Here is a 13490-nt window from a genome sequence, read left to right on the forward strand (position 1 = left end):
TTTAAGGGGAACTGAACTTAAGTCTATAGAATGGAAGGTAGACAACTGCTGTCACTGAGGAAATTGACAAAGCTTAAAGTCATACAGAAAAATTTGAAGATTTAAAAAAAATAAACAGTATCTAAGAGTCTTAAAATTGGGGGGGGGGGGAGGGAATAATGGGATAATGGGGTGAAAAGCTGATGTTGGGAGCTCAACGATTATGTGAGGGGCAAATAAGGTGATATGAGGTGATTTTTAACTACTATTTCTCGTGATTCAAACATTTCCAGTGAGGGAAGAGTTCAACAAGCTCTTATTGAGGGGCATGCTCCCCACACATCCCCTTGATATGTCAATGGAAATACTGTAAATCCTAAAAATCTGTAAAACATGCAAGATACATGAAATAAACTATTAGTATTAAATAATCAAAAATATAAATTAAACCAATGAAAAAACTAGTTAAAATTTACTTGTTATATAAGGCCTATAAATAAATGATTTTTTAAATTATACTAACCCCTTATAATGATATAAGAAAAAGCATGCAAAAGAATGTGGAAGAAAAATACTTTCCCTTGGGCATATAACCTCCTCGCTACACATCATTCAGTTACTTATTATAAAATTAAAGGTAATCAAGATTGTTACTGTAGTATTGGGGGATACAACACAACACAGGCTATTCACCATAAAAGTGTAGGCTGCAACACATTAATTTTTGGCGCTGCTAAGTACAGCCTTAACATCGGCGCTGGTTCAAGCCGCTCCTCGCCCAGGGTTCAGTTGTCAGAACCAAGTCTTCTCGGATAAGGACTTAAAATAGAGGTCCAGTGTACACATCTGGCTCATGCTCAACCATTGCATCTTTCGGAAGAGTAGTGGGTTATCCAAATGCTATAGTCTATTTCAGGCACTTGTCGTGAAATTACGTGAACATGAAACTACTATAAGTGCCTCTTTACGGCTAGGTAGTCTGACCACACCCATACGCAATTCAGCACAATGATACTGCGAGTTATAGCTTATTTTCCTACCTTTAATCTTTAACTAATCATTGGTATCCATCAACCACTCCACTCACCCACCCACCCAAATTATAAGAAAGTCTCTACATTCTTCTAGCTTCTAGGCATTTCATGTCTTTTAGTATGCTAATGCTATTACCTAGGATTTCAGTATGTTGCAAACCCAAAGTTCCTAAGTATGTAGCCTTGTTCACTCACCCTCACTAATCAAATTTTTGAAAATAGGGAATCAGTTTGTAGCACTTTTATATGATACGATTTTATTCACAAGCTTTTGCCCCCAATTGATGGGGCTTCATCAGGTGTTTTTTTTACCCAAAGCAATTAGTAGTGGTGAACTCAAGGGTGAAGGGAGGGGTAGCCACCCCACTCCTCCATAAATTTTATTAACTTTGAAAAAAATAGAGAAAAAAAGAAAATTATATTTAAATTTTAAGTCTGATAGTGCCATTTCTGGCCATCTAGAGGTGCCATATCAAATGTTCTTACCCCATGGTGGGGTGGTTGGGGCTGAAGTGGTACAGACATCCCATGCCCTCTATATTTCTAATTCATGGATTCTCCATTGATTGAAATGGTAAAAAAATTGTTAAATTGTGTTCAAACATAGTATTATGGGTTTTTAACACTTAATTTGAAAAGCCATTACACTAAAATGTTTTCCTATTTTGTGCTACCAAGAAAACAAGAGATGCTCTTATCAACAACTATGTTTTTCTTGGAACCAGAAACTCCCTCAGCCATTCTTCTGGAAGTCTGCCCCCTGGACACTAGCATGACAAACATGATGAAGAAATACGAAATATTTAAGCCTTCACATCAACTAGCTAGTACTAATTCTACACTCCAAGATGATGAGAAAAAAATGTAGATAAAAATGTGTTGCCTAAAGAAAACAAACATCAGAATTGTTTATGAATTCAGAACTCTACAAATGGTTTGAGCGAATCCTTGCCAAAAGCTATAGCATGCTTTCGCAAAACACATTCTTGGAAAAAAATTTCTTTCAATTTTATTTATTACTATTTTCCTGCTTTAATTTAATTATTTTGTTTATGTTAAAGATCTAGTTTAATTTTTATACTTCTTTTCTAATTGTATGTACTGAGGGTTCCAATTGATCAGCTCAGATTGTATGGACCATCCACACAAAATATTGTTGAAATAAAAAATAAAAAAGGAAAATACAAAGAAAAGAACAAATTTAATTTGGATTAAGGCAACAGAACATTACTTTACAGGGGAATTGAATAAAATCGGTTCATTAATTCATGGAAAAAAGACTACGTATCCAACTACTCAACATTGTTGGAATATAATAATATATTGCCTATGTCTTTGATTTCTTTTCTCTATGTGTAGGCCTAAACTAAATCCTAGGAATCAGATGAAATTACCTGACCTTTTTCATTGCAAAAGCCCACTAAATGAATTGAAGACCAACAAACATTAAGGTCTGTTTGACCATTGTGTATGCCCATATATAGTCATGATGTGTCTATATATGGTCATATTTAGGCATGCCACAATAAAAGTTGATAGTCTGGATAGGTAGGCTTTATGCGGCATGCTCTTTCAAGGGCAAACATATGTTAAGGTTTGTGACAGTGGCCACTGTTAAGACATTGAAACATTCCTTCGTAACCACAGTCACGTCTACTTGGTAGATGGTAGGTTTCAAGTTTACATTCTCCAGCTAAATGTTATGCACATTAATGGATATCAGTAACACAAATAAATGGAAAGCCGACCATGCGATGGCTTATGTAACGAAACAACATAAGGTCACAATCACAACACAGTAGCGTGAATATTTTCATCACTTAACCCGTTTGGGGTTTCGCAATGATAGCATGTCCTACAGGACCAGCTGATCAAACCAAATGTCTTAAATCTAATTGACCTACCTTCATCGTCCAATGACTGGGGTATAGTTTCTCTACGAAGGTTACCGCACGGAAAAAGGAGAGGGCGACCACTGGGAGCATAGCCTGCGGTGAAACACGTTTTAAAATAAAATTGATAGATTGAAAATGTACACATAGTGCATGATAACATGATTCCCAGCTGTTCCACCATATCTACAACATATTAATCAACAGAACAACATACATGTATGCAGTCCCATATGAAACAATTATAACAAGACTTTATTCAACCTCACTGGCACATTGACAACTTCGTAACATTGAAGCGATATTTGGTATGATGTACAACCTCAAAGGAGTTGAAATTTAAAAACATCAATAGTATACTATTGAGATAAACACAGTTAGGAGGTTGTCATCTTTGCTTATTTGCTCATAGTCGAGTTAGGAGGTTGTCATCTTTGCTTATTTGCTCAAACAAAAAAAAAAGTATTTCTAAGTAATGTAGTTATCGTTAGTTATAAATCAAAGAATATATTATTTATGAAAACAGAATAATTTATATGAAATTTGATTAAAAATTATTTTCTATTGGTAGGTATAAGTTATCTCTAAATAAGAAATACAATAATGTCTATATAAAAATCTGTTCAAATGAACAGATTATGTAGAATTGTTTTGTCTGTTGATATTTATACTTCCGTTGATGTTATGTTAAGTTCACTTGCATGGAAACAACTACATGTAAGGTAGAATGAACAGATAGCCTTAATGATTTTTAAATGTTTAAAAGGGTATGCGCCATCTTATTTATCATCTAAATTTAAATTTAATATCGAATCCCATTCAAAATGTACACGTAGTCAATCTCATAATAACCTTTTTGTACCACAATGGAAGAACTGTCAAGGCAAGATAACTTTTTGTATCGCTCAACAAAGTTGTGGAATGCACTTCCACACGAAACAACAACAAATTTCATGAACATGTCTATTATATTTTTTAAAAACTCTTTTAATTCTTAATGACTTTTATTATGACATCTATTTATATATATGTATGTTTTTTAATTACTTTTCTTTTAACTTTTGTATTTTATGAAACTGTACCACTTTGAAAAACAGTACACAAGTACTGAAAGTGCATTGCAGTAGAAAGACAGAATAAATAAATAAATAAATAAATAAATAAATAAATAAAAAACAATTATTTTCTTTTGAAACCTGTAGGAAAATTTTAAGTAACTAAAAAATTAAGTTAAAACATTTAAATTGCACATATAAAAATATCAAATAAATTATCAAAATCCAAAAATGTTACCACTGATTTATAGAGTTTTTACTACGAAAATTGATTCGACTGGATTGGATTTATTCAGTGTAAACACCAAGGATAACCCACAAAAGTAGGAAACTTATTTGTAGTGGGGAACTTCTGATGGTCATTGGGCAGTGCACAACCCCATACTCGTTTTGAAGAGAGTCATTCTTAACATGCAAATGGGCCATACTGCACACAGGACCGCCGGATAAAACATCTCATCTGAAAGACAGTTCACTGTTGAAGAGCAGCGATGGGAACTAGAAATGCTCGTAAAAGCATAGCCTCTTCACATTGTGATTTTTCTCTGAGAATTGATGAGTAATAGTTTGAAACCAATCAGTCTTAACAAACTTTAGTCATCGTGGTAACAAACAATTTTCTACACCAGTGACAATGACAACAACATGAAGAATATTACAATTTCAACTAAATTAAAAGTTTTTATGGGAATTATGATGATGGTATGGTAAATTTCCTCATTAACGAAATATTAATTACGCAATAAGCATAATCACACATGTACCAAAAAAAATAGGCTTTGTCTTCTTATTACCATCTTGCATTCTGTAAAGTTTAAAACCAATCAGACTTACCAAACTTTGGTGTAAATTTCTTGATCAATGAATATTAATATATGCAAATGAGCAATCAGTATATTCACACACATACCAAAACCAAAAGCCTGTCACTTTATCACCATATTGCATTGAGCAAAATTTGAAACCAATCAGAATGACCAAACTCTAGTTATTGTGTTAACTAACTGATAAGTGAAGTATTAATGCATTGAGCAATTAGCATATTCACACATGTACTAAAACAATAGGCTTAATCTTCTTATTAACATCTTGCATTCTGTAAACTTTGAAACTAATCGGACTTACCAAACTTTATCTATTGTGTTAACTTGCCTAAATTACCTGATTAGTGAAATATTAATTATGCAAATGACCAATTAGCATATTATTAACACACATACAAACAACTATGCTTGCATTCTGTCAACTTTGAAACCAATCGGGCTTACCAAATGTTATCTATTGTATTAACTAGCCTAAATTACCTGATTAGTGAAATATTAATTATGCAAATGAGCAATTAGCATATTATTAACACACACACACAAACAACTATATGCTCTGTCTTCTTATTACCATCTTTTAATCTGCCAAGTTCTAAATCAATAGACTTACCAAATTTTACTTCTCATGATAATTAGCCTAAATTACCTGATTAGTGAAGTATTAATTATGCAAATGAATAATTAACATATACACATGTACCAAAAAATAGGCCCTGTCTTCTTTATCAGAACTATCTTATATTCTGCTTCCTTTGAGGAGGCTAATTAAGCTGGGAAGCAAGAGATCTCCATGTGATTTTACTAGTCAATAAATAATATTTATGCTGAAAAACATTATTCATATTCTGTAACCTAACATTCAAAATCAATATTCTAATTGTTTTTCTGTAACATAACACAATATTCTCAGAAACACAACTTTGGAAAACAATATATTGAGTATTTTTGCAAAACATATCTCAAAGCACATCCAGTGTGCACTAGCTGAAACTGGAAATAAATTGCCAAAAGCATTTTAATGGAATATACTATCTATAATAATTCAATTATCATTGCTGAAATACTGCTGTGTAAATGAAATAATATATATTGTAAATAGTTTTTTATATTTCAAAAATTCAAAAGAATATTGACTGAATATGATATACACCATAACAAATAATTTAACATTTAAGTAATTTTATCCATAACACATTTAGACAGCATTGGAGAGTAACTGATTCCATAACCATTTAATAATCTGTGACCTTTTAACCTCTGATTATCATCACAATAATGTTTGGAGTGCCACGGTTGGTGTTCTGATAAAAAACATCACTGCACTCTGTTAAAAATAAGTAAGAAATTTAGGATTTGCCTTGAAGGATTTATTAAGTAGTCTGTGAGGGAAAAACCTGGTTTTTATTTTGAGTGGCAGTAAAATAATTTGAAATCTGCATTTCAAAATCTGAACATAATTAAATTACCATTTTCTTCCACATTACTCTAGATTCAAGTGGTAATTCTATGAGGAATATTATAATCTTGCATTAATCCTGCTGCTAATATACACATGATATGAGCTCTTAAACATTTTGTTGCGTTGTGATGTAAATTGTAATGTCATTATATACTTGCACCAATAGACGGATGTCCATATATTAAGAATTACTTTAAAGTATACAAAGAAAGTATTTTCAGTAAAGTTCACACTACAAACTTGTGTGTGACACATTTGTGTGATGTGCCCATAATATATGGACATGGCATGATGAGGTCATATTATATTAAAATATGGGCATATCATAGTTATTTGTCACATAGAATTTGACAGTGTGGACAAAGCTATACATCTTTGGTGACACCTTTACTCTTATACTGTCTATATCCTACAAAATGATAATTTTGAATTGTTTTTGGCAAAGATGTATACATGTATACTGGGGCAAAGACAGTTTCACCATAAACAGTGCCACATTCCAGCAGTGGTTCCAGTTGTAGTACATGGGGCAACTATCCTCCATAATTTTAATTTAAGTATAACAAACTAAAAGTATTGTGAAGTATATACTGTATTTACCTGTCTTGATAGTTTTAACAAGATTTTCTGCATTTCCTGAGTCAGCACCAATGGGGATTAAACCAAGTTCCTTTACAAATTCACCACTGGCTTGGCCAACAGTGTAGGCAGGGAGCGAATGCCATTTAGGAATCAGGTTGGCCTGCCACTCTACAAAAAAAGAACATCAATGCTGACACAATCTTTGATTGATTCTATTGATTGATTAAATGATTCTATTTGTAGCATCATTGCTTTTTTTACTCATTCACTCACCTCATCCCTCCTCTTGCACTGTGTTCTCCCTCACCATTACCAAAAGAAGATAAACGACAACAATTTTTGATAATTCTGTTGGTTTGACTGGATTTAAATAATGGTGTCTATAGTGATGATTGTGGTAAGTAAAGGCACTTCAGACTTAGTGGTTTATCGTTGGTATGAACAAAATTACACCACCACCTCCTTGCCACACACAATGGTTAACACAAGTCTCAACCAACTATGCCATTATGCTGGTAGTGGTGGTTGTGATACTTCCAACACCCATTGCAATCCCACCAAGTAAGAATAAGGCATACCCTTTAATGATGAGTTGTTCTCAATGGATTTGTTAACAGCTTCAACAGCTCTTGGACTTGAAAAGATTATGCCACCATACTTTTCTGGCTGGGCGATCTGTTCATAAAGCTCCTTTAAGTTGAAGAATTTGAAGCTTAGAACTTGAATAAGTGTAACTAAAAGACCTTCTGACCTCAGAACCTGGAATTAAAAAATCAACTTAAAAATGTTGGTGGAAAATTTAATAGTTTGTGATTATGTATGTAGGTGCAGGCAATAGTGATGCTAGTGAGTTGGGTAGGGGAGGGAGAGAAAGCAACACAATTACAATTTGATGTGGAAAGAAACAAAAAATTCTATGTAATTTTTACGGAATGAGAGACTCTAAAATCGATTAAATAAGCCTTTCAAATCCATAAAATATTAGAGGGGTTCTGTGTTGATTCTGGCGCCACCCAGAGTGCTGCCATTGTGGAAGGAGCCCCCTGGAACATCTCCACCCTGTCGGTGACTTCAGAATCATGTCAGGCAAATTCTGGCTCCACAACTGGGTGCAGGAAGGAGAGTCACTGAGATTAAAATCCTGAACTTTAAGGTCTAAAAATTTGATTCACACTTTGACTGCTTGCTTGTATTCTTGGGAAAGACACTTTATCCATTTTGGTTTTTTTTTTTAGAAATGTCCCTATCAGGACTCACATCAAATGCTCTCTGTTTTCTATTTAATTCCTCTGCCATCTGAGCTTTAATGCCAAGATGGCACTGTATACTCCCTTGGATTTACTATCCTATTTCAAGGATTGGTGTAAATTGGGATTATGTCAGTGTGAAATGCACCAAGTACAGTATAACGCACAGTAGTCTGAAGACTTATTTCCAGTGGGGTCCTTCTAGTAGTGAATTGGGCAGTACAACCAGAGATAATCCTCCACTTTTCTCCAGTGTGTATGGTTTCTTTAACATGGGCCATTACTGCATAAACATCTCCTGAATACGGGGGGGTTAGCAAAAATTAAAGGAGAGCATCTGGATGGAACTGAACTATTTTTGTCATTATTATCAAAATAAATGTTATCTGAACCTAAATCTGAATCTGAACTAGAGACTGTGTAAAAATCGGAAGTGGTTTTGCGCAGTGGAAATGTTTTGGTTTCCCAACCTCGAGGTCAGGGTTTCAATCATTCGCTTTGCATTTCGCTTGTGTCCTTGAGCAAGGCCCCTTCTACATTGCTTCACAGTCTATCCAGCTGTATCAGTGGGTAGAAGCAACTTGTTGAGAGTAACCTACAGTGGACTAGTGCCCCACCCAGGTTATCACACTCTCATCCACTTCACGCTACAGAAACTGGGGATAATACAGCCCTATAGCCACGAAGCTCAGAAAGGATTTACTATAAAGATCTCCATGGTTCAGAGCACTCTTATAGTGGCTATGACTAGTTAGGTCCGATGAGTTATTGCTCCTTTCTGAAATTTGCATTTAATCCACGTTGTCTCTATCTACCCAGGAGAAAGCAGGTACCTGGTAGATTTTTAAATGCCAATGGACTGATCATTTCTAGCTGTAATATTATAGAATTCTCCCCAGGGTGCTAATGTGTTCCATGCATGTGTTTAATGGCCAGGGTCATAAGGTGAAGTAACTTGATGCATGCAAAAATCCACTAAATGAATTGAAGTCCAACAAACATTAAGGTCTGCTTGACAAAAAACTTATATAATATGCCCATATATAGCCATGATGTGCCTTTATATGGTCTTGGCATGTTGCATGTTTTGTCAAATAAAATTTGAAATCTAGACACAGCTGTATAATGTCACAATTTATTAGCTACTTTATACATTATTAAATTTCACAAATATAGTATTTTATTTATTAATTAGCATAATTTTTAAATACAGTAGTCATGTAGGAATGGCTACTATATGGGCCTCTTTTACAGCCATGTTTTATAGCTATGTTTTTAATGGCAATACATTAAGCAAGTGTTTGCTTTTCCTCAAAAGTTAAACTAAGGTAATGTTTTCTGTTGGTCTCCATAAAAAAAAAAGGAAAGTTAGTGTTGTATTCACTGCTGAACGTACGAGAACGAGCTGTCAGCCCATCCTACTAAGCCTCGGAATTGTGTGGTTGAATGTCCAGTTTCTTTCCATGCCGCCTTTTAAACTTCCCCAGTTTATCTCAACAAGATACCCATTCAGTGGCATATTAAAGAGACCAGAGGCCCCTGGACAGGGGCCCTTTGGGGCCCTAAGACGCTGGGGGCCGGAGCCCACAAAGGGCCTCCGGTGGGGACCTTGGGGCAAGGCCTAATAACATTCTAAAGAATTAAATAAAACTGAAGCTGAATTTAATAAGTTATAAGTTCCACTAAGGAAAAGATGAAAACAAATATTTGTTGATTTATAGATTTTTAACAACGAAAAGCCTACCAATTTCCCAACAAAATAAATGGTCTACTAATAGAATAAAAGAATGGTATTAAATTTGCTTGTTAATTGCAATAAAAATATTTTCTAGTTCGAATCTTCATTAAGGGCTAAAATATGGAATGGAAGTGATTCAATATAGAGTTGGAAGTTTAAATGTTCCTCCACACTAGTGACAGTACCTCTACAGTCAAAACCATATTTTTACAGTGGTCTCCTTTAAAATTTTCTTTGTGCAGCTGCTAATTTCTAGATGTTCACATAAAATAAGACAATGGCTTTAAATTCTCACCCCCCCAAAAATTGTATGAAACTAAAGAAAATGCTAGCTGGGGATGATGTGAATATTCCTCCCAGTGCTTATAATTGCCGCAAGTCAAATTGGAAACGGGAGCCGACAGCTCCGAAGGAGCCTAATTTCTTCACAATTTTGCCAGTCCAACAAAGCCTGGAGGCCTCTGTCAGGTTAACCTCCCTGGATATCACCTGAGGGCAGTGCTGACCTAAAATGCAATGATCTCATTCGGGATCAGAGTGCGCCAATTTTAATATCACTTAATATGTTTTATCACAGTATCCCATATCAATTTAGTAACTCCCTGACCCTGCTACAAAATAACATACACCTGCACAATTAGGCATAGTTTGCAGACTTGCAATAACATAGAACTTTAAATGTTTGAACATCATACACTGTTTGCTAAAAAAATTGATAATATCTAAGGTGAAAAGGGTGGAGAATAAAGTTGGCAGGAGAGAAAAAAAAACAGTTGGGCTGTTTTATAGAAAAATTTGTTCCAGGAGGATTTGCTCCAATATCATGTACAAATACTGATCATGGGTGGATCAACAGGGAGAAAAAAAACTCACTAAAATCTCCCTGATTTGACTCCAAAAAATTAAATTCTTCTTTCTTAAAATATATCTTGAAAAATCTTGCCCTCTATGCACTCTGCTTATAGTGTTGACATTTTGTAACCCAGATTTCAAAGAATATTCAACTACTATAGTATCACAAACTAATAAATCTCTGTCCACACACTATCAAATTTTACGTGACAAACGTGTGTAATGTGCCGGTTTATGGGCATGATGATGTCATATTAGGCCCCGATTATGGGCATATTACAGTTATTTGTCATCTAAATGGACAGAGCTTAAGAACTTGAGGCCTAGTTCAGACTAGGTGGAAAAACCCGGCTTAACTCACCGGGCTTATCCACGTGCCAGTCTAAACTAGGTGACTTATCTCAAGGCGGGCTGTGTTCCTATAGTAACTAGGCCTGGTGCGCCACCGTGTTTAACTTTTCTAAGCCAGGCTTTAATCGTTGCAGGGGGTCTTGCATTGACTTTGGGTAACGAAATGACCAATTAGCATTCAATTACGTACGCTGTGAGCGAGCGTACGTTTCGCGAGCAATGTTTTGAAACACGTTTCCTGGTTACAGTTCATTATTATGTAAATTCTCACCTGGCTAAACCCGCTAGTCTGAACGCCAGGCTGAGTTAAGTCGGGCTTAACGTTGAACCGGGCTTAACGTTGAACGTTAAGCCTGGCTTAACTCAAGCCTGGCTTATCTCCAAGTCTGAACATAGCCTAAGAGCTTGATGTATGTGAACAAAAAGTAGGTTTAAGTGACCTGCCAAAAACGGTTTACATTTTGATTTACCGATAAAGTTAATTGATTTGAAATGTTATAACAAGAAGGTGAACAAAATGGACTTTTCAATTTCGAAATTGATCAGTATTTAATGCAAACTTAATTCAACTTGCTATTTTTGTTTCAAATTTCTAAATTTAGCCTGCAACTCATCGATGGAAAATGCTCCATCGAAGTGTGAGCTAAAAGTAGGAGCATGTTGCCTAAAGGCATGATACTCAAGACATGGCTTTGCCAACAAAACAGTAAGCGATACACGTGTTTGTTAGTCAATATAATCGCAAAGCTGATATCGGTATATACCCGAGAGAGCGAATTCTCAGGCCTCCGTTGTTCTTTCTGATATCTGCTGAAGGTAAATAGCAGGATGAGAAAGGAATTGTGTGTGGCTTCATTCTACCCTTTCATACTGTAAACAAAAAATCCTAAGGTGTGTGTCCCTTCTGATGGTGCCTGTCAAATATGATGTTGATATCATATGAAGGACTGTCATTACAAGTTAAGTTATATAGAGGAGATGGAATAAAGGCAAATTTTTGAAAAAAAAAAGAAAAAATAAAATCCTTCTATTTTCAATTTCTGGATCTACCTCGGCCACTGGCCTTTTCTTATCGGCATTTAGAGGTCATTGCAATGCTTTTTAATTATTCAGTAAACCATTATAAAACAAACATTCCAATACAGTTAAGCAGTTAAAGTTGACTTTGCCTAACTCAAAAAAAAGAAAAAATAAAATCCTTCTATTTTCAATTTCTGGATCTACCTCGGCCACTGGCCTTTTCTTATCGGCATTTAGAGGTCATTGCAATGCTTTTTAATTATTCAGTAAACCATTAAAACAAACATTCCAATACAGTTAAGCAGTTAAAGTTGACTTTGCCTAACTCAAATAATTTCTAAGTCGATCTTATTTTACATGCCAAATTGTTGTGTTTTTCATTAATTAACAATCTGCAAATTTTATCTAAGGTCTAAAAAAAAATGTTATGTTGGCATAACCCAACCGACCCTAAAAAAATCGGCCAACCCTAGATATTTTTATTTAAATTTTCAAGATTCAAATTTACGTTAGCAAAGTAGGCGTGGTCGGGCGGCACTCATAAAAGTAACATAAGAAAAACAAAACACCTTACCGAGACCTTTTTTAAACTTTGCTTAGCGAACCTGAACTGCAAATGATTAGGAATAGAAAATAAAATTTTATTTTTGGCCAATTAGTGCACCTGCTGCCACGAAAAAGTTTTTCTTTATTTTTGTAATCACCAAAGATAAGATGTATATTTCTTCCTAATTATATAAATTTGAAGCATTTAAACATCCTATTTTACATTCACTGATAAAATTTTATTTTATTTTCTCTTCCATCTGGATGCTTTTGGCAAAACTATTTGCTAAATAAGAAAACAAATTTTATTTTATTTTTATTCTGCCCTCATCTGATGATCTTTAAAATAAAAAGTACGCAAAACAAGGAATAAAAAAGTCTTGCCCTCCCTACCCTATTTTTTGGGGCCCATCGAACAATTTTTCAATGCCATTTTGGATTCCATGTAGAACTACGTAGAACCCCGTAATCTACGACTGTCATTGTAAAACATAAATTTTCCTGTACACTAAACCTGTCTCTTATACACATCTAGATGTGTATAAGAGACAGGTTCAGACTAGGTGGAAAAACCCGGCTTAACTCACCGGGCTTATCCACGTGCCAGTCTAAACTAGGTGACTTATCTCAAGGCGGGCTGTGTTCCTATAGTAACTAGGCCTGGTGCGCCACCGTGTTTAACTTTTCTAAGCCAGGCTTTAATCGTTGCAGGGGGTCTTGCATTGACTTCGGGTGACGAAATGACCAATCGCTGTGAGCGAGCGTACGTTTCGCGAGCAATGTTTTGAAACACGTTTCCTGGTTACTGTTCATTATTATGCAAATTCTCGCCTGGCTAAACCGGCTAGTCTGAACGCCCGGCAAAGTTAAGCCGGGCCTAACGTTGAGCCGGGCTTAACTCAAGCCTGGCT

At 35.1% G+C, this 13490-nt stretch overlaps 1 protein-coding gene across 1 annotated transcript in view; it reads right to left on the reverse strand.

Annotated features, from left to right (window-relative positions):
• The window catches only part of LOC117108786 (uroporphyrinogen-III synthase-like), a 45724-nt gene that overhangs the window by 26816 nt on the left and 5418 nt on the right, over positions 1-13490 (reverse strand). Inside the window, exons 3-5 of the mRNA XM_033250939.1 lie at positions 7404-7584; positions 6844-6993; positions 2918-3001 (exon numbers count right to left, since the gene is read on the reverse strand). Of these exons, the coding sequence (XP_033106830.1) occupies positions 2918-3001; positions 6844-6993; positions 7404-7584 (415 nt within the window). The remainder of the gene's footprint in view (positions 1-2917; positions 3002-6843; positions 6994-7403; positions 7585-13490) is intronic.

This window comes from Anneissia japonica, unplaced genomic scaffold, assembly GCF_011630105.1.
Source record: "Anneissia japonica isolate Jap-2015-1 unplaced genomic scaffold, ASM1163010v1 scaffold26_len2425191_cov177, whole genome shotgun sequence".
NCBI classification, from domain to species: domain Eukaryota; kingdom Metazoa; phylum Echinodermata; class Crinoidea; order Comatulida; family Comatulidae; genus Anneissia; species Anneissia japonica.